Here is a 26170-nt window from a genome sequence, read left to right as displayed (position 1 = left end):
AGGCGGCAGTCTGGAGTGAGGCCTCTGGGGGCCCTAGCCCTGACGCCCTACTGCTCCCTTCTGGCCTGCAGGGCTGTGAGAAAGCATATCTCAGGTCTGAAGTGCCGGGCCTGTGATATGTGTTATGTCACGGCAGCCTGAGCTCACTGATACATCTAGCAGAACTAACACTGGTAGCTGGAAGGGAAACCTCCCTCGACAGCTTGATGGGGGGGGGTCAGGGGATGGCAAGGGGTGGGACAGTGGGGGGGGGACAGCGGGGAGGGGCATGGACAGCAAGGAGTGGGCCAGAGGGGGGGGGGGCGGGCCAGCGGGAAGGCGAGGGCGGGGATGGGGGACAGCAGGGGTGTGGGAGAGGGGACAGCAGGGGGCCTGGACGGGGGAGGGGGTGCTGGGAGTGTCCAGCCCTGGGAGGCACGGCCGCCAGCCGCCGCAGCACCTATGCTGACGTTCCGCATCTCCTGCGTGACCTGGACCTCCATGTTGCGGCTGTTGCGCTTCTCCCGGGCCCGCTTGCTGCCCTTCGTGCCGGCACCATAGTCCCCCAGGGGCTGCAGGCTCTCGTTGAGCGGTGTGACGGCAGCCGAGGGCACGGAGGACGTGGGTGTGTTGGACTTGGTGCCGGTGGTGCTGGGTGTGGCAGCCGCCGAGGACTGGCCGGACTCGGACATCTCGTCCTGTGGACACTAGGGCCAAACAGGGAAGGGAGAAGCTCGCCATGTGGGTCAGCATGTCCCCAGGCTCCCGGTGAGGCGGGCACAGCCTGCAGGGTCAGCGGGGTCCCAGGCCACCTGCTAGAGGCCCCCTGGCTTGGCCTCTCTGGCCGGGGTCAAAGGCTGAGGGCACAGGAGGCCCCCTGCCCTCCTGTCCGCCAAGTCCTCTGGCCTAGTCCCTTGGTTCACCCAGCCGCTGCCACCTTATCTAAATGGCTTGGATGGGGCCTTTTAGCTGGCACTCCCCAGGACAGCCCACTGATGCCGCGTGTGATGGACATGAAGCTACATGAACATGGCAAGCAACCCTTTGCAGCCAGGGGGTGGTCAAAAACAAGTTGCAGCCCAGGGCAGGGCAGGGAACTCTAGATGGGGACCAGGGAGGAGGCCGAGCACGCTCTCTGATCAAGCTGTCGGGGTGGCAGCCCAGCCACTCCTGTCTCGGGTTCCCTGCACTAGGATGAGAAGGGGCTGGAAAGGGGCACCCACCTCCCAGAGACACCAGGTCCCCTCGGCTCAACTGGAACTCAAGGTCTACGTATCTATGTAAATGCAATCAACCTATAACCCCACTTCCAGACAATGGGTCACCCTTAAAACATTCCAAGAGAGACCAGCTCATTGAAAACTGCAATCAACTGTTGACCTTAAGAATCTCCCTGGAGGGGCGCCTGGTTGGCTCCATCGGTGGAGCATGTGACTCTTGATCTCGGGGTAGTAAGTTCGAGCCCCACGCTGGGTGTGCAAATTACTTAAAATAAAATAAATAAAAATTTTTTACAAACAAAAAAAACAAAAACCAGAATCTCCCTGGAGAGAACACACTGTACGTGAGTACCGCACGGGAAACGAAGCCACCCTTTCCCACAGTCCCTCCTCATGAAACCATCCGACAGTATCTGGGAATTGGCCCACTTGTCTACTAACACTGATGACCCTGACTCACCCCAATGCCGTCCTCAGTGGGCAGCACCCCCCTCAGACCTTGCTACCCTCTAGGGGGTGGAGAAGGGGCACGGCTTCCCAAGCGGCTACGGCTCGCATGCCCCAGTGGCCGTGGCCATGGCTGTGGCCGACAGCACTGGGCCACGTGTTTCTGCAGAAGGGGAGCTTCTGGGAGTGCTTTCTCGCAGGGGAGGAGCTGATGGCAGGGGGCCTGTCCGTAAAGCTGGATGCACACTGGGACCGACCTACACCCCTTTCACCTAGGGAGGGTGACCAGGCTCCCATGGCTGCCGCCAGGTGCCCAGGAGGCAGAGCTGGTTGGGCATCCCTGAGACCTGCCTTTTCCTGATCGTGTGGTGTCAGGCCAGGGCCTGGGACAGAGATGTCTGGTTTCATCTAACAGGCCCCTGACACCTCTCTGCCAGGACTCTCACTATTCCACATCCTCCTCTAGGCAGGGGCTCTCACCTAGGCCCACCATGTCCTCAGGGGATGCTTGGTGATGTCTGGGAACATCTGTGGCTATCATGCCTAGGGACAGGTGGGTGCTCCTGGTGTCCAGTGGGTGGAGGCGGACCACTACCCTGCAGGCCCCAGGATGGCCCAGACCATTGATGTGCCAAGGCGCTATGCCCCGTGCAACAGCCTGTGCCTCTCTCTCCCTAGAAGCACCCCGGTACAAGCATTTTCTATTTGGGTTCTACAGCTTAAGGCCAATTAGAGAAGGAAAAATCCTTTCCTGAGAGCCTCTGTGATGGAGCTGCCCCAGCAGTCTGTCTGCCCCACACGGCAGAGGCTTCTGGGCGTCCCACAGGTAAGGGCCCTCTGCTGCCACCCAGCCCGGGCCAGCACTCAAGGAGACATGGCCCCAGGAGTCCAGAGGCACGGGGAAGTCTGGTGGGGGCTGGGGGAGGCCAGGTACAGGAGTGCATGCCTTTCAGAGCCACATGTTTCCCGGAACACCTTCCTCAGGGCCACGGTCCCCGGCTGGTCCGTGCCCGGCAAGCTCAGGTCTGTGGGTTTGCAGTGGGCCTCCTTGACCCTGGAAGTCACCGAAAGGAACCGTGCAGCGTGGCCAGGCCTCCCCCAGTACCTGGCTCTCCCTGACCCTACAGGCCGCCACCTACCCACGGGACACTCCCCTGGCCACCACTTACCTAGCAGCAAACCTCTCAACCTCCTAAACACCAACGTGTGGCAGTGACCTCCAAATGCAAAGAACCCAAACTCTTAGCGGTCATTCCTCACCATGAGTAGCCACAACTGTTTGGTTAAAACACTGAAAATACAGCACATAAAAACAAAAAACAAAACAAAAAACAACAAAAAAATTAAGAAATTAGAAAAACCTTAAAACCTAGAGCACGAAATAAAAAGAACTTAAACGTAATTTAAAAAAAATCAAATCAAATACACCTACAAACTGAAACATACAACAGTGGGATGAAAACCCAGGCTACTTCAGATGACGCGGCAGGAGAAAGAAGAGACAGGCGGGAAGAAAGCTGGCTCGGCCGCAGGCAGGCCTCTTTGGCCGCTGCAGATGACCCCACAGGCCCCTGCCCTTCTGCCCGGCTCCCCACACAGACAGGGCAGTCCATAATGGGGACGAAGGGTAAGCGCCTAGGTCAGAGGTTGCAGACACATGCTCCCTGTCTGGGACAAAAGCTGAAGCGAGCAGGGTCACTTTCTGGCAGAGTGGGCAGCTTGCAGCGCCTCCTGCAGGCAAGCTGGACGCCCAGGGACAGAGGGACAGTCAGCCACAAGCTGCAGCAGGAAGAAGCTTTGGGAGAAGTCCAGGCCTCGGATCCACCAGCCTGGCCTGGAGGCCCAGCAGCGTTGCCTTCTGCAACCCCGAGGGTGGCATCCTTACCTGGCGACGCGGCCACAGCCTGTCTGACGGAGGCAGGGCTGAGCTCATGGACCAGCACTGGCCACCAGTGACCAGGGGCCCTGAGCGAGCCGGGTCAGGGGGAGTCCCTGCCCTGGCTTTCTCGGGGGGCCCGCTGAGAGGCACATTCCCCTGTGCGTGGCGCACATCCAGGACGGCCACCTCTCCAAACTTAGAGACCCAGCAGTCGTTAGCACAGACAGGCACCATCTAGAGGAGAGATGCTGGCTCCTCACCCTGACTTTCTCCCGGTGGAAGTGCAAACCTTAGACACCAGGATACGAGATGTCCTGGGCTGGTGTCCAGTGTGGCCTCAGGGCTCGTACTCTGGGACGGGTCTGGGGGGACAGGCATGCTTGTGCCCCCCAGAGCAAAGGCTCAGCTCGGCCGAACAGATGGGCATGCCCTGGCTGCAGAGGCCCTGGCTGCTGCCCGCACCCCCTGAGCTGGTGCTTTCCTTGGGCGCACACCTCGGAGAGCAGCCCCACCACCCCAGGGCCAGGGGCCAGGAGGGGGAGCTGCAAAGGGTTGTACACACAGACGCTTCCTGAATGAGCATGGGCGACAGAGAGGGACCCTCACTCCATGGTACGGCTACAAAACCTGGTAGCTGGAGCTGAGGTCACTCGGGTGCCAGTGGTCCCCCGCAGGCGCGAGCTTGCCCCCCATCTGTGCACGTACCATGCCCTCGGCCAGGGGGAAGACATTCAGAGAGGTGGGGCGCTCCTTCCTGCTGAAACATGAGGGAGAGAGCAGGGAAGTGCATGTTAGACGAGGCGCACAGCTCCAGAACTGCAGGCTCTGGGGGCCCTGGGGCCTGCCCTGCAGACCCAGCTGCTATGGCCGAGGGCCAGATGTGGGCGGGGCCGGAGGCTGCCTGCTCCCTGAGCTATGGTTCCCTGGAACCAGACCTGTTCCCACGTTCAGGGGCACCTCAGCTGCACTGCGGGCCGAAGGGGCTCTCCCCTTCCCTCCATGGTGATTTGTCACGTTTATAGTTATTTTGATTTTACAGACACCTGCTCTGTTCGCTAAGAAATCCCACAGCGGTGCCAGCAGCAGGCCCCTTGGCATCATGGCCAGCACAGGTGTTCCAGGGTGACCACGGCTCCCCCGACGCTTTACTAGGGGGAGCCCAGACGTGCCTCCGGGCTGCCGAGGGCCCCACGTCTGCCTCCTGCGGCCAGGCGGCAGGAATCAACCCTTCTGCCCTCTCTTTGCTCCCTGTCCACTGCCCTCCGCCTTCACTGTTCCTTCGAGAGATCTTCTCAGTGTCAGACGTTGGCGGGATGCATACAGAGTAACAGGGGGCCCATCCTTCATTGGGTGTTGCACCCTGTATGGCCCACGGGGGTCCCTTTCTCCTGCTCCATGTGGCTCTTCCCGGTTGTCACGAAGCGCTGACCCCAGAGGGGGTTCCCTTAAAGGAGGCCAGGAGACTGCTAACGGCAGGCGCCAGGAGTCAGGGGGGACGAAGCCAGAAGCTGCCCGCTGGGTTTAGTCCGAGGAGACGCTCCAGGTGGGCGGCGGCCAGAAGCCCGGCCCGGGAAGCGGGGTTCTCTGGCTGGTGCCCCCGGGCAGTTCTAGGACTGGCCAGGGCTGGGATGAAGCAGGAGGAAAGCACAGTCTGAGCAGGAGTCCTGGCTTGTCTCCCCTGAGGCCGGCTGGTGGGTCCTGTTCAGCCAGATGCCGCCTCCCGCAGAGCGGCCCCGGGAGCGGAGCGAGGCTATGGCAGGAACACACACACACAGAGGAGTGGGTGCTCCTGAAGGGTGGGAGCCACCAGCACCTCCACATTTCAAGGCCTAGGCCGCTCAGGAAGCTGGTCTCCCGTGGACAACCGCAGGTGCCTCACGCAGCCCTCACCCCCTATGACAGGGACACGGTCTCAGCTGGTCACCTGAGAGTTAAAGACGCTTAGACGCTAAGAAAGGCACCAAGTCATGCCGCTCCGAGTCCGTCCACAGGCACCTGGACACTGCAGCAGGTCCCCCCGAGGCTCTGGCTGCGCCCGGCCCTCTGCACAAGTAGCCCCGCCTGCTCCCGGGGGTCGGGGAAGGCGCCGGCCGCTGCGTGGAGCACATCCCTAGGAGGGTCCAGGCACATCCTTCGCCCACTCTGCCTCCGTGGGCTCCCAGTGCCACTGCTGGAACCCCTGTCCGGGGCCCCGCTCCACCTCGGGAGAAATGCACAGTGGATCCCTCGGCACCAGGCCAGGGGCAGACTGAGCATCTTGCCTCCAAGGACAGGGGCATGTGCCCACCACCTGGTTCTGCTGCTGTGCACGGACATGCCGCGCCCGGAGACAGCCAGGCTGCCCTCCTGCAATGGGCATCGTCCCCAGGAATCGAGCCCCATCTTCTCTCTCTGCTCCTCACGGAGCCACGGGTGGCCTGCTCCACGAGCCCGGGGGCACGGCAGGGCACTGCCGCCAACAGCCCAGACCCAGTCCCCTTGTCACATCCCCGCTGCTCCTTCGAGAGATGTCAATGCTTGTCCACTTCAGAAGCCGCAGTCTGGGGGAGTCACATGGCCCGCGGAGGTCAAGCTGCCTGCACGGGTCACGGTCATACCAGCGGCTCTGGGCCCAGAGCTCGAAGTGCTGGAGCCGCCTATAAGTCCAGGTCCATCTGACGCCAGAGGGCGGGGTCTCCAGCCCTGCCAACCACCTCCCTGCAGTGCCGGCCCCACGCTCAGGCCCAAGGCTGACCTATGACCAAGGTTGTGTGTGCTGGGCGGGGGCCCCTAGCTAGCTAGTGGCCACTAGCTAGTCTGAGGCTGTCTTGGGGACCTGGGTCTCGCCCGCTGCCTCTTCTGCATGGCCTCTAAGTGCCACACCCACGGTCTGTGATCTGTAATACTGCTGCAGAAAATCTATTGGGCCAGCCAAGGACCAGCCTCATGCCGGTGATTAGGAACCACCAGCAGGATGGACTCTCCCGAACCCCAGGGCACCCCGGGCGCCCCACACGGCAGCAGGAACGCTGCCCCAGGCTTTACCTTTTCCTCCACGACTGGCGAGGACTGCAGGGCGGCGACAGACACAAGGCAGCACACAGCGGCGACAGCACAGGGACGAGACGAGAAGACAGTATTAGAGGGCACAGGTCAGGGGTCAGGTCACATGGAGGGTGAGCATGTGGGGCGGAGTGCTTCCCTCCGCAGAGACAGACACATGTGGAGACATGTGGACATCTGCACGTCACACACACACGACAGACACGTGACCGTCTCTGCCTCACTACACTCTCCGCCCGGGCAGTGGGGGGTGGGCCCTCCCAGGGAGGGCAGGGCTGGAGCATGGGCACACACATGCTCACGGCCCACTCAAGCTCTCTGGTGTTTCTCCAGACATGCACACCGAGAAAACCAGGCCAGGGGTGAAGGGAAATGGTGTGGCCACCATGGGGGGCTCCCAGCATTGAGGACGAGGCCCTGCAGGATGGAGCCAGGCCGTGTGAACCAGGAAGCTGAGGCGGACATGCTTATTTGTCCCCAGAGAACTGTGGCAGGAGAGGGCACACCCCAGAGAGGCGGGCCTTCCAGGACCCCACAGACGCAGCACAGCACCGCTGGAGGCAGACGCCGTGCCCAGCACAGTGGGGAAGGCTCCTGCTTCCTCCCTCCACCTGCCTCCCCTGTGGAGCCGCAGGGAGAGGCTGCTGCCCTGGGGCTGTCAGACAGGCACGGGGTGCCCTCGAACGCCTGGTCCCCGGTGAAGCGGCTGCAGGGGAGGCAGGTCCAGCTGGGGGCTGGTTCCGGGGGCTGGTGAGCGAGGTGACCATGGGGGACGGGCCAGCAGGGTGATGGGGGCAGCCCAGACCCACAGCACCACCTGTCTGCCTCCCAAGCAAGGCCCCACAGAAGCACGCTCCTCTCCGTGGCCATGGGGACGTGGCAGATGCAAGCCACGCGGGTCTCGGCTGGCAGCCAAGAGGCCTCTTCCTGCAGGCAGGAATCTCTCGCCCACGGGTCTAGCTCAGGAAGGTCTAGTAATGGAGCGCCGGGGGCCCGCCGCCATGGAGATCATACACACCTCAGCCTTGGGGTTCCCTTCAGGCAGGATCAAACCGGGGAGAGGGGGCTCAGCGGAAATGTGGACCAGAGCCCCTTGCTCTCCTGGATAGCTGCGGGGTCCCCTTGCCCAATGACGGGGTCCTGCGGGCCTCGACTGGGTGTGGGACAGCCCCGGGCAGGACAGCCGCCCCCGGAGAGCAGTGCTCCCTACGCCAGGCACCGAAGGCCCCCCGACCCAGGAGTGACACGCGGGCCCTGCGGGCAGCAGGACAAATCAGCACGAGCACAGCCTCCTGCGGGGCCTCCCTGAGGGAGGAGGGCCTACGTGGCCTCCAAGGGCTGCCGTGGAGCCTCAGAGGGCAGCCCAGGCAGGACCCCGCAGCCAGCCCCTCTGCAGTGAGTCCTGATCAGCAGAAGGGTGGCGCCGGCGACAGGCCGGAGCCCAGCTCTGAGCACCAGAGTGCCGCAGGGCCTGGGGCCAGGCTCGGTCCACGCGGGCTCAGGACCAAGGGAGCCGCAAGACACGTGGGGACAGCAGGCTCCAGACCAGGTCCTGCCTGCAGCGCAGGGAGATCCGTGGAGAGCAGCCCCGTCCCGTAGCCATGGACCCTCCACGTCCAGGAAGAAACCAAAGCCTGATCTGCGTCCGCTGACAGCCACCAGTAATGGCCCGGACCCTGAGGGCCTGGCTCTGGCGCCTGGGCCGCTCCTGCTTTTGGCCAGGCCCACATCATCCTGAGGTTCCGAGGACACATGTTCTGTGGCATCCCCAGGGCCCGGGGTGCTGGCCACGCTGACTTAGGGCCCTGGACATTCATGGCCTCCCAGTCCTGAGTTCAGAGATCACACCTCCTGGGCTTCCGGGAAAACTGGGCCCTTTTCCCTGGGCGTTCTCCTTCGTGACCTTCGCGGTGCTCCTGCCTTAAAGGAGCTGGCAGGGAACCAGCTGAAGCTTCCGGAATACTGCAGCTCTCAGGAATTGGCCGAGAGCCCAGCGCTCATCAGAGATGCCCAAGCCGCCCAGCCGCTGTGGCCGCAGTGCAGAGGGCCCTGCCCGATGCCCCATAGGAACCCCCCAAAGCCACCTCCGCCCCAGGTCAGCATCCAAGTGCAGTTACTCAGAAATCCTCCTGGTGACTTCGCGGTGCGCTCAAGAGAAGCTCCCCTGGCCGTGAGCTGGGAGCTTGGAAACAGTCACTTCCCACCATCAGACATTCACGACAGTCCTTCAAACTGTGGTCCGTGTTCTCGCTTGGCGCGGAGCCGCTAACCAGCAACCTGTGAGACTCTCCAGGGCTGGAGCGCACCTGGCTGCCTAGAAACACACAGGCATCAAGGCGCCGCCTGGCCTAGGTCCTGCTTGGCCTTTGTGCACGTGCTCAGTGTTTCTGAGTTGTACGCCTTGAGCGCAGGGATGCCATGGCTTTGCCGCTGGGACCAGACCATGGCTGGTGACACCGGAGTGGAAGGGCCCAAAGCCCTCCTGCTTGTGGTGCAATCGCCGGAGAGGCAGGCCCAGACAGAGCTTCGTGGCCAGCGAGCGACGGGGCGTGGCCAGGGCTTCAGGCGTTGGCCTGAAGGAACGAGGACCAACAGCTGGGCGCCGTCTGCGTGACCTGGGATTCCAACCTCCGGCCCCTCCTCCCAGCTATGAGGGCCTGGAGACGTGGGTACCCCTCACCTCACCCCCAGGCCCGGGTGGACGGCCTTGGTCTCCCACAGGCCAACCCCCACACACGCTGGCTACACCCCAGAGATGATGGCTGACGGTCTGCGCCCTCGGAGACCTCAGTCCGGCCTTATCCCGACCAGAGGGCACAGAAGGTGATCACCTCCCCCACTGCAGACGAAACCGGCACCGCTCCCAACCCCAGACAGGCAAGGGCCCCAGGACCTACTGGTGCCGCCCTGACCAGCCTGGGGGTCGCCAGAGTGTCCAGGTCGCTCCCCTGCCCACGCACTTGGCTCTCATGATCCGAGCTATTCACGGCCCACAGAGGCCCCCGGAGCCCTGGGTCTGTGACGGGGGAGCCGTTGTGCCTACGTGCACAGATCCACATCCCACAGGGATCAGAACCTTCATTTCCGATTCATCCAGGTAGATACTACCTGCTTCATTTTGTGGAGGAGAAAACGAGGCATGGGGCTGCTCCCCGACAGGGGTCAGAGCTGGGCTTTGAACCTTACCAACGGCCCCAAGTGCCAGCATCCTGCACCCAGGCACCACCCCTCCTGCCACCATACGCGGTGTCTCTGCACCGGCCTGCACGTGACCCCAGAAGCCCGAGTGTTGATGTCGAGGCCACAGACAAATATTAGGTGGTAGGTGGACCCACAAGCACAGCATCTTATCAGGACCCACCACCCCATTTTCCCTGGGCCTTTGTGATTGCATGTGGCAAGCAGAAGGCCTGCCATGTGCCCCAGGCCCTGAGCCTGAGCCACGTGCACATACACTCCTGCTCCGGCCACACACTCCGACCAGACCCTCTCCTGAGTCAGGGGTGGACACAGCTCATCCGGAGCACCTGGGGATGAGGGATACCCACTTCCCGCCTTACCTCCTCCCCGGCAGGCTACCCTCAGTTTGGCTGTTTCCCCCGACTTGCTGCATCTTGGACCTCTCGATATGTTCCACGTAGGTCTGGATCATCTGCAGAGGACAGAAGTGCAGTAAGTCGTTCCTGTTGACCCAGGCCTCTCTTCCCTCCTCTAGCCCACGCAGTATCTCAGGCTCACGGTGCTGACAGCAGTACGAACATGTTTGTGGAGTGCAGCCCGACCAGCACACGGCTGACGGCTTTCCGGCTGGGGCAGCGGACACCAGAAAGAAGAGGCCAGAAAGGCAAGCCCGGGCCCGCGGCACACGTCTCAGTGTGGCCCTGCCAGTCAAGGCCAGGCACCTACCTCTGTGTGCCGCTGATGCAGAGCGTTATACTCCTTCTTCATCTCCGACTCTCGCTCCTCCAACCGGGAAACTGGAAAACACAGCCATGGCCTGTCAACAACGCAGCCCACTCCTCCCCCTCCTCACTCCCTCGGGCCCTGCATGTGGGCAGAAGGTTCCAGGACAAACTGACGCCTGTTGCAGAGTGCAGTGGCACCACCAGTCCAGATGGGTACTGTCAGCAGAGAGCCCCGGCAGACGAGAAGGCAGAGACGAGAAGGCAGACGCTGGCTGGCCTGGGAGGCACATACTGTGCGTGCTGTGTGACTTGAGGGTGATCAGTTCTGCCGCGGAGAGAAACAAGATGAACGAAGCTCACCCCCGGGGCTACCATCCGTGCTTGAGATGCGGGGAGCTCACCAGGGTCAGGTGGAGGCAAGATGGGGAGCAAAGTGGCTTGTAGAAAGCGGTGAGGTCGTATCTGCATAACCTCCAGGGTGTGTGGAAGAGCAAAAGCACATCTGCCGTGTGCACAGAACATGCACGCATCTGGGACTCACACCAAGGGCTGGAAAGACCAAGGTGCGCCGACGCCACCTCTAGGCTGCCCTGCTGGCCCTGCATGTGCTCTGCACATGACACCCAGCTAAGTCATCTGACCAGTTGACGGGCCTGCTGGGCATCCTGCCCACTGCGTACCTCCACCGGGGCAAGCGTGCTGGCCCTGGATGCTTTCTGCCTGTGGTCCTTTGTTCAAACTTCAGCTGTGTCCCTGTAGCCCAGCAAGTGGAGGAGCGGATGCATGGAGCGAGAGAGGACGTGCGATGGTCGTGGGACCTGGTGCTCACGGTGTGAGCTGCCCTGCTTCAAACTGATCTAACAGGGGCACCAGTCCACGTGTCGCTTCGGTCCACATGCTGTCCTGCTCTGTGGTGTCGTTCTGCCAGCAGTGTCCTTAGAGGCCACATGTGTCCAGGCTGCTCTGCACCTGACAGCAGGGGCATGTGCTCCTCTAAGCAGTGCTCTGGGGACCACACTCTGAGGAGCTGCAGGGGCGCCAGAAGGAAGCAGAGGTCAGAGTGCACATGATGCTCGTGCAGCTGGCTGCCAGAGGAAGGCCCTGTCCTGGGTACAGAGTCTCTGCTCCAGCCTTGGGAGGGGCTGCCTGTGTGTGGAGCAGGCCCTAGGGAGGACCCCTCCTGGCCTCCCTGCTGGGCAGGTGTGCAGGCCACCGCCTTGCTGGAGGAGCCCAATGGTTGCTCTCCCCTCCTCTGGCTCATGGTCCTGCTGCCACCAAATGAACAACTTTAGCCAGTAACTTGGAGTTTATATTGTTTTCCAAGAAGAGCCAGAAAGTTTTTGTATATGAAAAGACTCTAAGCAAAGGGAATGAAGAGGACTCTGTAATCACAGAAAGGGCTGACCCATGCATGCCTACAACAGGCCTTTTGGTTCGCTTTCATTGTGTCTGTACGCATGCATGAGCTGCTGGGCCAGGGGTTGCCTGCGCATCTCCGACTCAGCCGCAGAGTGCTGGTCTTTGCAATAGGCCTCAAGCCTTCAGATCATTTCCCCCCAAAGCAAGAGATGAAGGGACCTGCCACCCAGGTCACCAGGGAAACCAGCACACCAGGCCTCCATCACAGGAACGTCTGCTGATGGTTCATGGTAGCTCTGGCCGCAAAATGTGAACAAGGACCGGTGAAAACTGAAATAATACTTCTTATAATCATCGTCCTCCAAAACCCAGTTTCTTTGCCTCTCCTTGGAAGGGACGGGGGGTTCCAGCAGGCTCCATCAGCAAGCTCTCCGACTGCCCAAGAGCAGCGTCTCCTTGGTGGGGCGACCGACAGGAACCCACATCGCAGGGGAGATTCCATGGAAAGGACCAGGCAGGGATCACGGGCTGGCAAGGTCTGGCCCACACGGCAATATTCAGCGAAAATGCTTTGTCATCAACGCAGCCTTGTGTATTTATTACCACAAAGGATGTGAGGCCGATTACAGAAATACTTACAGAAATTCGGAGCAGAGCAAAGGCAGAAAACAAGTGGTTGAGAGAATGACAGTGAAATCAACCAGAGGCTGTCGCTGGTTCCTGTCCCTCTCCCTCTCCCGAAGGCTCTCCACGCCCTTCCCAGCTGGGACCAGCCTTAGAACAACACAGACATTCAAATGCACGTCCCCCTCCCCCCCACTCACTCTGATCTGCATAGTTCTTGGCCTTCAGTTCCAGCTGGCGGGTCTGAAACTCATACTGTTCCACTTGGACTTGCAGCTCTTTCTTCTCTTGTTCCAAGGCATCTTCAAACTCAATGAATTTCTGTACACAGAATGAGAAAATGACAGGAGTCGTGAACGTGGGAGGCCAGATGACAGCAGAGCCCCTCACAGGTCGCGGGCCACCCTCCACAGGCAAACCCTGACACACACCACCTGCAAGCAGGGGCCAGACTAGTGTCCCAGGAGTTAATGGCTCTGGAACCTTCTCACCAGCTACCCAGAGAGTCACGCAGGGCCCAGATTCAGAAAGGCTCACGCTTCCTTTAATGATCTGTTGTCACCATCTTGAAATTCTTAATAATGTTTGAACAAGGGACCCTACACTTCATTTCCATTTGCAGGCCCTGCAAATCACGTAGCTGGTCCTTTTGCAACAGAGCAACATTACTCCTCCCGACGCGACACTAAACATCTAAATGACGTCAGGTCTAGTTTGCTCCTAATCTGTACTCAATCACTGCTCAGTTCCAGAAGCCATCACTACTGGGATAACTGGCAATGGGGACTGGTCTTTGGAATCTATCCCTTACATGGTAGGTTTCTTTTCTTTTCTTTTTTTTTAAAGATTTATTTATTTATTCATGAGAGACACAGAGAGAGGCAGAGACACAGGCAGAGGGAGAAGCAGGCTCCCTGCAGGGAGCCCGATGCCAGACTCGATTCCAGGACCCCAGGATCACGCCCTGATCTGAAGGCAGATGCTCAACCACTGAGCCACCCAGGTGCCCCAACATGGTAGGTTTCTGAGCAAAATTATTATCAAAGTGAAAAGAAAGCAGAAAAAAAAAGAAAGACATCTTGAAAGACATCGGGAGGACTCCTGCTTTAGGTATGATTGCAGGCCTCCAGCAGAGGGAGGAATGGGCACTGGGGGCTGCTCCCCCCCTCCCCCAGCCGTCTGCAGGGGTGGGGCTGGGGTCCCCCCAGACGTCACCAGCTGTAATTCCTACAATAGCCCTGAGGAGGAGCTGTTAACACCTCAATTCTACAGAGTAGATGGGCCACGGGTGGTGGGGCCGGGCGAGCTGGGAGCAGGTCCAGAAAGGGGAAGCACCACCGCCCACGGGCAGGAAGACGTACCCTGGTGGTGCCGCTGTGCACCAGGTATCAACACGCAGGTCTGACTGACCTGCACACAACTAGTGTCTGAAGAACAGACAAAGGTTATTAATTTTCTGATAATAGTACGTTTTCATTTGGGTAATTTTAATTACTATTATTTAAAAAAAAACCACCAGGGACACCCAGGTAGCTCAGTGGTTGAGCGTCTGCCTTTGGCCCAGGGCGTGATCCTAGGGTCCCAGGATCGAGTCCCACGTCGGGCTCCCCGCAGGGAGCCTACTTCTTCCTGTGTCTCTGCCTCTCTCTCTGTGTCTCTCATGAATAAATAAATAAAATCTTAAAAAAAAAACAAAACCAACCAAATGATGCACAACAAGGTATGCTTCTGTAGAGAAATCAGGTGAGAGTGTTAAGTAAAATGGTTATTTTCACAAAGCCATAACCGTACCACCCAGAGTCGCTCAGAATCAGGCGGTGCCACACATGAGCGCGGGCGTGCGGGGCACACACGCTCTCATACACGGAATCTCGGGGCCCGGGGTGGTCAGCCACTTCAACTGGAGCGTCTTTTCTACCCCGAGAAACACACTCTCCCGCTTCCACTGTGGGCAGGCGCGAGTGGGCTGAGCCGAGTTCGTCAGTCACCTCCTGTGGGTGTCCGTTGTCGGGGTCACTGCCGCCGGGCGAGTGGACGGCTTGCTGCTCCAGGAGGCAGTGTCCAGCCCGCGGCCTGCTGAGGACCCTCGACCCCGGGAGGGCCCCCCAGGCTGGGGCAGCACCGCCTCGGTGCGCCGAGTTGGACGGCAGTGGTGTCATCCCGACGGGGGGCGGGGGGGGCACCGCACCTGTCCCGGTGTCACCTCCTTGGTGACTGCGCTGTCACCTAGCGGCCACCTCTTCTGCCGACAGCTCGCAACCTCACGTCCGGTGCCCCCTTGCCATGGGGCTCCTGCCGCGGGATGTGCAAGGGCTGCACCTACCACCCCCACCCCGGCCGCAGCAGGGGCGCTGCAGGAAGCAGGCGCTGCGCCCCTGGCGCGGCCTCACGTGGGCTCTCCTCATGACCTCTGCTCGTGACCTCTGCTCACCTCGCTGCCCCACGCTGCCCTTCCGCCTCCTCCCGACCCAGATCCCGGGTGCTTGGGCGCCAGGGCCGAGGCTTCTGCGAACGGCGGCCCCCACATCATCCTTCAACATCTGACACCCGTTCATTCTCCCAAGTCCCCCTTTCAACTTTGTCCTGGTTAGTCCCCCTTGCTTGTCCCAGATGCTCGAGGACCGAGGACCGTCTGAAATGCCTCACACAACTATTTCTGTGTAAGGAGAAGAGAGCGGAGGGGCTCCCGGGGCCCCAGGACGTGGCCCTGAGGTGCTCGGGCTATGGTGCCGCTCCCGCCGGCCAAGGGCGCCTGTCCTCCTGCCCGCCTCCGCCCACCCGCCCGCCACACCCCTGCGGCTTCACAGGAGGAAAGGCATCATTTCAGGACAACTGTCCCCTCCCTGTTTCCTCACGCGTCACCTGCATCGGAGGCTTCCAAACTACAGGCTGTGTCAGAAGCGCAGTCTCAGATTTTTAAGATGGTCAACACAGCCTTTCATAAATCCACCCTGATGGGTGATCATTAAATCCACCCTCAGGGGATCCCTGGGGGGCTCAGCGGTTGACTGTCTGCCTTTGGCCCAGGAGGTGACCCCGGGGTCCTGGGATCGAGTCCCACGTCGGAGCTCCCCGCATGGAGCCTGCTTCTCCCTCTGCCTGTGTCTCTGCCTCTCTCTCTCTCGGTCATGAATAAAAAAGAAAACAAAACAAAACAAAAAAACAATCCACCCTAAGGGAAGTACTGAAAAGCTCTGTGGTGCCACAAAACCACGGACAGGCCTGCAGATTCCCGAGAAAGCTACCCCCAACCAGGTCACAGGCAGAAATCCTCTGACCTTGTCATTTCAAGGCCTTCAGCACCAGGAAACATGACACATTAACCCAGAGAAAAAGCACCTAAGCCAAGCTGCATACACGGGTGTCCCCAAGGCCAATGACAAAGGGCACACCCAGCAGCAGGGAGACCGACCCCTGGTGGGTGAACATGAGGAACCCTGCTGCCAAGGGTGGGCCCACGGGGCGGGGACTGCTCAGCCCTTCCACCCTCTTGGCTCCCCTGCTAAAGGGAGCGTGGGTGCTCCCGTGGGAGCGGATCTCTGGCCAACAAGAGCCCCGGGAAACCCATAAGTGACCAGTAGCAGGCCCAAGGACCCTGGCCGCAGACCCTCACCTCCTCCCTGCACAACCCCCAGAGGCGCCCCCCGGACCACAGGGAGCTCGGCAAGGAGCCTCTGTTCCCGGTCTGTCAGACGGGGGCATCCTGCCAGACAGGACCGACGGGGGGAGCCCCCCAAGGCCTCCGAGTCTGGGAAAAAGTCACAAACACAACGTGGCGTTCTACAGCCTCGAAGAGATCCTCCTTTTTCTTCCCCTCGTGAAGACCCCTTTATTTCGGTGCCATTCCGGTAACGTCACTTAAGAAAAACACAAGCCAGCCATTTAACGGAAAGGGCACACGCAAGGAAATCATCAAATATCACAGGGAGTAAACAGGGCGGAGTAACAGCGTGTGGCCAAGACTGAGCAAACACCGAATCTGTTTTTGTAGGAGGCAATGCTGTGGGCTGGACGTGGGAAGAAGTACACCTCACGTGGACGGTGAGGGACTTGGCGGGGCTCCCTGGAGGGCGGGCAGCCCGGGGCGGAGCGAGCAGGCCACGACGGGGGGCGGGCTGGTCACCGGGTGAGCACAGGTCAGAGATCCACGGATGGCTTCAAAGTGGCAGAAAATATTTTCATTGGTGCATCATTTACTTTAGATCCAAGAACGTCAAGGCTTTTCAGGTGCGGGGACAGGGTAGGGTGGAGACTCAGTCCAGTCCGTACAGACTTCCAAGCATTCTTCAGATAGAATCCGCTGACGACCAAACCTGATGGGGATCGAGACTGAACATCTGCCTCTGAGCGTGTGGGTCGAGTGGGTCTGCGTGGTGCAGGAGTTCCCCAAATAGAAATCTCCTGTCTGCAAGCTCCCGTCCCAACCCTGCACACAGCGGTATCTCAATTCCAGACATCTCCAGAAGGTGCGACTAGAGCAGTGATGACTTCATATACAAGCTAATCGTACGCACTACGGGTTTGAATCTGCAATTATTGTCCGTTTCACCACGTCCCACCCAAATGTCACGAGGGACGCGACAACCCACAGATGCTCACACTCGCCCCTATGGCCAGTCTTTGGAGAGGCCCAAAGAGCAATGACTACCCGTTGTATGACAGGCAACGTGTCTTATCCTCAGTATCTAGATACCCAATACCAAACTCACTTCCTAGTGTCGGTACATCAGGCGATTCCCTTTTCTGTTTTTTTTTTTTTTTTTTTTAAGCATTCTTCCCCTTCCCTCCCACTAACAAAGTGCTTGGTCTGAAAATGGAACTTGAGCCAAACTGTGGAAGGAGCCCCGATGTCCTTCAACAGATGATGGATAGAGAAGATGTGGTCTATATATACAGTGGGGTATGACTCAGCTGTCAGAAAGCACGGATGCGGGATCCCTGGGTGGTGCAGCGGTTTAGCGCCTGCCTTTGGCCCAGGATCCTGGGGACCCGGGATCGAATCCCACGTCAGGCTCCCGGTGCATGGAGCCTGCTTCTCCCTCTGCCTATGTCTCTGCCTCTCTCTCTCTCTCTCTCTCTGTGTGACTATCATAAATAAATAAATAATTAATTAATTAAAAAAAAAAAAAGAAAAGAAAGCACGGATGCCCAGCATTTGCTTTGACGTGGATGGAACTGGAGGGGATTATGCTGAGTGAAGTCAGTCAGTCGGAGAAGGACCATCATCACATGGTCTCACTCATACGGAGAATACAAGAAATAGTGAAAGGGATTATAAGGGAAGGAGGGGAACTGAGTGGGAAAAATTAGAGAGGGAGACAAACCACAGGAGACTCTGAACTCTAGGAAGTGAACAAGGGGTAGTGGAAGGGGAGGTGGGCGGGGGGTGGGGTGGCTGGGTGATGGGCGCTGAGTGGGGCACCTGATAGGATGAGCACCAGGTGTTATATGTTGGCAAATTTAATCTAAATTTTTAAAATGTAAAAAAAAAAAAGAAAAGAAAAGAAAATGGAACTCAACCTTGGTTTTCACAATTTGCTTCCAGGTGAAATCCCAAGATACATATTAAAACCACCTGAGCGTGGGCTCTCCCAGTCTAGGAGCCAGAGAAGGCCTTTCTCGGTGTTCCATGGAACAAGGGTGATGTTCCTGCCTTGTACATAGAAGCAAAGGTAAGAAGTAAAATGACTTTTCATGTTAAATCTAAAAACAAAACTACAGCATAAGCCAGTGTCCCCAATTCCCAGAAGGCAAGAGAGATTATCAGGTAAACGCTCTTTCATAACATAACCATGAATTCTGGCAATTTCTATAACCCAAGGTTATTTTAATGGCAAAGTAAATCAACATATTGAATCTAATTCCTCCCTCTTATATGTCCTTTAGGTCACATTCATATACAGGAAATAATTCAGCTGTGGCTGGTCTGTTAGACAAGGACCCAACGGTGATCAGAGATCTCCGTTTTCTTGCATTACTGATCATGTAACTCCCTCTGGGGCCAGTGAGGGGATACAGTGGATTTCCAAAAGACAAGTGCTGTTTCTTTTTTTTTTTTTTCTTTTTCTTTTTTTAGATTGTATTTATTTATTCTTGAGAGCCACAGAGAGAGAGAGAAGAAGAGTCACAGAGGGGGAAGCAGGCTCCCTGCGGGGGGCTGGATGCAGGACTCCAGGATTACAACCTGAGCCGAAGGCAGATGCTCAACCACTGAGCCACCCAGATGCCCCTCTTTCTTGGATTTTTATTTTCAGTGGGCAGACCGATAAACACTTGGGGTGTGGGGCTTCTGTGCCTGGGGGAGTGGCTCCCTTCTCTCCGCCACAGACTCCCCTGGACAGTGTTGACAGTGATCAAATGCTTACCGGGCGCTCCCGGGGTGGGGGCAATGAACCCCCAAGATCTCAAATCACAGATGTTCTTTTACAGCTTTCTTTCCATTTTCCACAACGTTTCACCACATAGACGTGAAATGCAATACAGGCAGGGGAGCAGGGCGGGACAGCAGCGAGGTGGCTCTAGAAGTGCGGAGCTGCCGTTGAGGCCTGCTGGGTGGTGCAGAGCGTAAGGGAGGGGACACTCCTGTATTCTAGTATGACACACACGTCTATGTGAGAGATCAGGCCACCCTGCAGGATCCAAGGATCAGGCTGGACTCATTAAAAAAAAAAAAAAAAGGCAATAGTGCCTCATGCTCATGTTAAAGGGACCACGGGTTCAGCATCCGCCTGAGGGATGCCAACCAACGGCACTGGTTTAATTCACACCGATCTCCAAGGGTTGGCAAGAAAGACAGAAAAAAAAATCTATACGTGCGTGTTAAAAATTTTTTTTATGTTTACATATTAAATAATAATATACATTTTACATATTAAAACACAGGCTATGGCAGCTAGATACTCACACACGTATAATACATGATACGGTTGAGGACGCGGGGCAGGAGAAGGAAATCCCAACAGCCTGACTGCCCCTCCCTGGAAGAAATTACCCTCCCGCACGCGGAGTCCTCTGCAGCCTTCTCGGCAGGGTGCACTGGCTTCTTCCACTTGCTCACCTGCTCAGCCTCTACCTGGCCTTGCTCCAAGGGTCAGGGCACCGGCTGCGGCTGTCAGGCAGACACGGGGTCTTGCTGCCCAGGAGTGAACGCTGTAGACGCGACAGGGGCCCCAGGCCAGGCGCACGAGCCAAGCACCTCCACAGGCTGAGAAGCAGGTGTGTCAGGAGGCCCGGGGAGAAGAGCCCACGAAGGAGTACAGCGCCCAGGGCGTGTGCAAGGCTCCCAGGGAGGGGCGCACCGGGACGCCCAAGACAGGCCCCACTTTGAATTTGTTGCTGCTGATGAGCAGAGCCTGAGCTTGCCAACCCTCGCCGCACAAACCCCACCGAATGAGGGGCAGTTCTCTGGGACAAGGACCTGCCCCCACTAAGCTGTCTTCCCCAGATCTCCCGCGTGTAAGAGGTGACGGGTGGTGGACACCTGAGGGAGATGTTCCCGCCCTGGACTGGCTGGTCCTGTCGCCAGCCCCCCACCGCCCCTCCTGACCTCTCTGGGTTTTCTCTTCCTGGGAGCTCCCAGGCACAGCTGCACCCGAGCCCGCCGGGCCCCAGACAAGCAGGAGGGCCTCGGGTGGGACCGAGCCTGGACCAGAAGCGCACCTCCACCCACCAGCAGGAGACGACAACGACACTCACAACGACCCGGAGGAACTGCAAAGTCTTTACGCCAAAAGAAAGGAGCCAGACAGAAAAAGACAAAAACCTGCATGATTCTATTTATATGAAGTTCTAGAAAATACGGAGTAGTCTACGTGAAGAGAAGCAGGCAGGTGTTTTTTTAAACAAAGCCTGCAGATGGGGGAGCTGGGAGAGATCCCCCGGGGGCAGGAGGAGACCTCAGGGACGCTGGCCGCGGAGGGCAGGTTCCCGGGTGCAGGTGTGTGGAGACTCTGCAAACGGCACCAATCCGTCCAGCTCAGTGCCTTCTCCCCAATAAGGCTGTTAGAAGGAAGCTCAGAGGAGGCTGCAGCCTGGGGGCAAAGGTCACACCATGGGCCTTCACATCAGCCTGTTCCCAGCGCTGAGGACTCCTTGTCAGCTCCTCGCAGCCCTTCAAGAATCTCACCACCCCCCGTGGGTGGGAAGCTCTCCTCTTCGGGGACCGAGCTCACGGAACGCTCGAGGGCTGTGTGACGGGGTGTCACCTGCCCCCCACCCCCAGGGGGGGCGCTGAGGGCACCGTGCTCTGTGCCAGCCCCAGTCACGTGTGGAGTTTCAGCTAACTCAAGTGACAAAATAGAGACGCACTTCCTCTGTTGCGTGAGCCACACGCAGAGTGTCAGTGGCCCCATCTGGTCATCAGCTATTGAACCCGCCAGAACAAAGCAGAAATTTCCATCCTACCGGAAGGTTGTGTTAGGCAGACAGCTGCTCCAGACCCACCCGCACAGCCCTCACCCCCGGGAGCTGCCCTCCAGAACCCGCTGCCGCCGGGGGTGGTGTGCACGGGGGCCAGGGGCCGCCTCCCTCCCTGTCTGCACGCACACAGGGGGCCCCGCCTCTCTTGGAGGTGTGAGGTCAGGGGAAAAGAACCAGCTCTGGGGCGGAAAGAGCTAGAAGGGGGCACCTGGGTGGCTCAGCTGCTTGAGTGTCTGTCTTCAGCTCAGGCCATGATCCCAGGATCCTAGGATTGAGTCCCACATCGCGCTCCCTGCTCAGTGGGGAGCCTGCTTCTCCCTCTCCCTCTGCCACTTTCCTGCTTGCGCGATCTCTCCCTCTTTCTCTGGGTCAAATAAATAAAAATTAAAAAAAAAAAAAAGGAAAAAGCTAGAAGGGTACTGCTCCCTTGATTGGGCAGAAGGCAGCCAGGGGAGCTGGGGTGAGCGTGGGGACGTGTCCCTCCAGCCCTCACTCATCCAAGCACCTGGCGTCTGGATGTGCTGCGTGAAGCCCTGTGCCAGCCGCCCAGAAGGCAGGGGCGCAGAGGAACTGGCACAGCATTCAGAGCAGTGGTGCAGAGAGCAGGCCCCAGAGGGAGGTGGGCCTGGGACCTCATCAGAGCGAGACCAGGCCTGGCAGGGTTCAAGCAGGAGGGGATCCTCGCCCTGTCTACCCAGTGTAGCCACCCCCCATCAGCAGGCGGGTGTCCAGTGGCGTCTCCCCCAGCACCACCCCACCTGGGTGCCTACCCCACACCTAACCCCCAAAGCCTGCAGCTGAGCCTGGCACTCGGACTACCCTGGCGAATGAGCACAGGGGGGAGTGGCAGATGGGGCAGGTGGAGCAGCAGTGTGACATGCCGGCTGGAACCAGGACGGTGGCAGAAGAGAAACCAAACTCGGGCCAGAAGAATGGCTGGGACTTGGTGAGCGATGGGCCAGCAGATATGCCTGGAAAGGCATGCTGGACCAGTTGCTGACACCTCCCCAGGGGTCTGCTGCGGTAATGGGCCACTTGCCCGCCTTGAGCTGGGATCCTCCTCTCCGGCACCCGTCCGGCACAGGGCAAGGCTTTCAGAGGCTCGGGGAGACGCGTGACATCACCCAGGGGACCTCCTGCTGGGGATGTCTGCCCTAGTCTGTCTGGGGCCACATGGAAGCCAAACTGAGGGCTGTCCTGGAAACAAGGGGCCTGTGATGTCACCATCGTGGCGGCTGCATAAAACAGAAAGCGGGGATCCTTGGGTGGCTCAGTGGTTTAGCGCCTGCCTTTGGCCCAGGGCGTGGTCCTGGAGTCCTGGGGTCGAGTCCCGCATCAGGCTCCTTGCATGGAGCCTGCTTCTCCCATCTGCCTATTTCTCTGCATTTCTATGTCTCTCATGAATAAATAAAATCTTTAAAAAATAAAAAATAAAAATAAAAATAAAAATACAGCAGAAAGTGAGGACCTGATCCAGAAGAGAGGAGACTAGGGGGATGAGTGGACCTGGGAGATCGTGGCAGAGTAAGGGAGGGGAATGGAGATAAGAGGAAGAGTAACATGGAAAAATGTTCCCAACTGGGAATCTGGGTGCAGGGTTATTTCTGCAATTTCTAGAATTGATTCCAAAACAGAAAGTTTTAGAAAACAAAAATAACCCAGTGGGGTGTCTGGCTGTCTCAATTGCAGTGTGTGATTCTTGATGTCAGGGTCATGAGTTTAAGCCTCACACTGGGGATAGTTTATTAAAAAAAAGTTTGTTTGTTTGTTTGTTTGTTTTAAACAAAAAGCACAAAGGGGCACCTGGGTGGCTCAGTCAGTTAAGCAACCAAATCTCGATTTTGGCTCAGGTCGCAATCTCGGGGTCATGAGATCGAGCCCCGACTTGAGCTCCACACTCAGCACAGAGTCTATTGAGATTCTCTCTCCCTCTCTCTCTATTCCTCCCATTGCTTCTTCTCTCTCTTCCTCTAAAAGAAATAAACAAAAGCTTTAAAAACAATAACTAAAAAGGGGCACCTGGATAGCTCGGTGGTTGAGCATCTGCCTTTGGCTCAGGGTGTGATCCTAGGTCCTGGGATTGAGTCCCACATTGGGTTCCCCACAGGGAGCCGGCTTCTCCCTCTGCTTGTGTGTCTGCCTCTCTGTGTCTCTTATGAATAAATAAATAAAAATCCTTAAATATAATAATATAAAATAACCCACGAAATTCAGGTATTCACTCTAATTTAGAAGTCCTCATTTGGGAAGAACTAACTCATGCCAGTCCTTGACCCCACTGCAGTCTAGCTGGGACAGTTCTTGCCACAGGAGGATGGGCAGGTGCCAGGGCTGGGGGCCCAGAGGCCTGCAGACCAAAGTGGGCCCTTCCCCACATGCTCGCTCTGGCTGGGAAGCGCCTCTCTTTGCTCTTCTATGGCAATTTGTCTCTATTTCTAAGTCAGATCTGGTTGTTCTCCTGGAGATTCGGTACAGCTATAATGGGCCAACCTTTTTTATTTTTATTTTTTAAAAGACTTTATTTATTTATTCATGAGCGACAGAGAGAGAGAGGCACAGACACAGGCAGAGGGAGAAGGAGAAGCAGGCTCCATGCAGGGAGCCTGACATGGGACTCGATCCTGGGTCTCCAGGATCACGCCCTGGGCTGAAGGCGGCGCTAAACCGCTGAGCCACCCAGGCTGATGGGCTGACCTTTAAAGTCAATTGGGAAAGGCTATGCTGGCCACTAACCGTAACAGTCTTGTCTAGAAAAAAAAATCTAAAAAAATTTTAAGATTGCTTTTAATATTACAACATGGCAAAAAAAAGGGATCACATGCCTTGTCCAAGCAGAGGTGAATTTGCTATTTGTCATGCGGGGAAAGTAGAAGAAAACCCCTGCTTTGGTGGATCAATTCATGCATGAGAAAAGGCAGGGTGACCATCTCTACAGAAGAGGATTAGGGCTTTCCCTCCCTCCAGCTTAATCCTATCCAAATGTTCTTCACGAAGTAAAATACTTTTACTAACCAGAAACAAACGGTTTGGGGTAAAACTTTCCTCCTGCTGCACACCTTCCTTATGCCGCAGGAGATGCCCATGCACACCTGATTGTCTGGTATGACCTGGGGTACCACTAGTAGTTTTTTTAGGGCTGAGATGATTTTGACGCCAACAATGGCTACTGAACTCACACGCAGTCTCTCAAACACGATTTTTCCTCCTATGCACTACGTGCCTGACCTCCGCAAGGAAGAGGGCTCTCTGCTGCCTGGGGAGGCCTCTGCGTGTTCCTCCTGCAGGATCACACTGGGTGGGCATCCACTCGCTCTCCAGTCCTCCCACCCACTCAACCGCACACTTTCCTAATGTTTGGAAATCAGATAAAGACATTTTTAAGGTCTCTGTAGAAATTTTAGAACCCAGCAACAGGTCCACTTGGCTCTGCATGCCTGATCAGGACTCGGGGATGTCCCTTACAAGGGTAAAGCCCACACAACCAGAGACCGAGATGCCCCGTGCCTCCATCTGCAAATCCATCGAGGTGTTCTCCCCTGACTCAACTAAACCCACCTCTCCGCAGTTCTTCAGGCCAACAACAACCAATGATGGGACCTGGCACTTGATACGCAAGTAACTTCACAGCTGGCAACTCACTCGCTTTACGGAGGTGGCCACTGCGGCCAGAGAGCAGCAGACTGGTGGATGGAAGTGCAGCTCCCAAGGGCTGCGCTGGTGCTCAGGCCTGCGTCCGAGGACTCCAGGACTTGGCCCTGCTCCCTGGACCCCACTATCTTTAGCCACCATGGCTCCTGTGAAATGAGCCATCCCAGAAACGGAACATACTGGAAATCTCTCGCTGCAGTAATTATGGGCAGTAAGTGGGGGACAGGGGCATTTGCTCTGCTCGAGGCTTTTTAAACAAAGCCTGCAGATTCTGTTTGGAAGGCTGCAGGCGGCTCGGGTTACCAGCTCTGACTAAGCCTTCTGAAGCAGAGTGGCCAGGCACCGGGAGCTCCTCTGCAATATGGACAGGCCTCCGCCTGTGACGGTCCAGCTCCTGTACTATCAGACACACATCTGTGATCTCAAGTCCCTGCCTAGAAAAAGAAGTGGTCTTTTCCACAAAACCAGAAATGACCGTCAGTTGGATTTAATGAACACGATAAATGCCAGAAAGGTTACGGGGTCTGGTCCTTGTCCTTAGTTGTAACATCACCTGAGGTCTTTGCAAGGGCGTCCTATCAGCATCTAATCACAGCCCTGCGCTGGCTAGCCAAGCATTTGTTTGCTTCATGGCTCTCTGCTCAGGGAGCTCTGGGCAGCGTTCGGTCCTGGCCTCAAAGACAGCGTCCTGCAAACCCCACGTACACCCTCCAGCTCTCAGTCCAGGCAAGTGGGAGGCCAGAAGCACAGTCACTCACGGCTGCGCTTGAGCTGCACAGGGCAGAGGCCTGATGTGTACTGAGCTCATTTTTAAGCTAGAAGGTTATAATTCTTCTCCCTTCAGTGGCTTCTGGTTCACAGTGCTGACCACACAGGTACAGAAAAAAAAGAAAACAAACGTACTTGAAACATCATCAGTTGGACCTTACAAGGCTACAGAGAGGACTCAGAAAAGTGGAGGGCACTGCCCAGTCCTAGGAAGGCAGCCACAGCCGCATGGCTGGCCAAGGGGAACCCCAGCACTCCAGTCATCTGGGGGTGCAGCTCTCTGACCTCCCACAACAGCACGATACAGAAAGAAGAGCCCAGGCCAGGAGTCAGGGTGGACTGGGTTTGGCCTGGCTCTTCCAGGCCATGTGACCTTGGTCCAGCCCCACTCTGAACCCTGAAAACCGATGACCTCATGCATCCCCTTGAGTTGAGAGCTTTAAAGTGGTTGGACAGCTTAACACCCCAGTCAATAAACAGCCGCCTCTTGACAAGACGTCTGAAACCCGAAAGCAAAATTACTACCAAAAAGCAGGAATGCTATAAGGCACACTTTAAGTCTTTATAAACATGCTTTAAACCAAACTGGGACATACACCACCCTGATTTAAGAGAAAACCCCAATACTGAAACCATCTTCTATTCCAATACTAACGTCGAAAATGCGTTAGGCCAAACTAACAGAAAAGAAATGTGGCTCGTTTAATAAGAAACTCTGTGTTCACGAACCAGAGAGTATCACTTCATGCCCGGGAATAACAAAACGTGAGGGGCTTAGAACACACCTAGGGCAACCGAGTCATTTGACGGAAAATTAAAACCTAGGGTGGGCAGGCGATGTGGACAAGGTCACAGAGGCAGAGCAGGGATGGGCGCCCGCA

At 57.4% G+C, this 26170-nt stretch overlaps 1 protein-coding gene across 18 annotated transcripts in view; it reads right to left on the bottom strand.

Annotated features, from left to right (window-relative positions):
• Positions 1–26170, bottom strand: part of MAPK8IP3 (mitogen-activated protein kinase 8 interacting protein 3) — a 45907-nt gene that overhangs the window by 18801 nt on the left and 936 nt on the right. For 6 of the 18 annotated variants that reach the window (XM_077906108.1, XM_077906103.1, XM_077906106.1 and 3 more), the window contains exons 2-7: positions 12656–12776; positions 10474–10544; positions 10128–10219; positions 6550–6573; positions 4153–4282; positions 440–686 (exon numbers count right to left, since the gene is read on the bottom strand). In XM_077906108.1, coding sequence (XP_077762234.1) covers positions 440–686; positions 4153–4282; positions 6550–6573; positions 10128–10219; positions 10474–10544; positions 12656–12776 — 685 coding nt within the window. Of the gene's footprint in view, positions 1–439; positions 687–1359; positions 1465–2815; positions 2944–4152; positions 4283–6549; positions 6574–10127; positions 10220–10473; positions 10545–12655; positions 12777–26170 lie in introns of those variants that run through there. The other 12 variants (XM_077906101.1, XM_077906107.1, XM_077906111.1 and 9 more) reach the window with 9 other exon arrangements.

This window comes from Canis aureus, chromosome 8 (assembly GCF_053574225.1).
Source record: "Canis aureus isolate CA01 chromosome 8, VMU_Caureus_v.1.0, whole genome shotgun sequence".
Lineage (NCBI taxonomy): Eukaryota > Metazoa > Chordata > Mammalia > Carnivora > Canidae > Canis > Canis aureus.
This window is presented reverse-complemented; position numbering and strand designations above follow the sequence as displayed.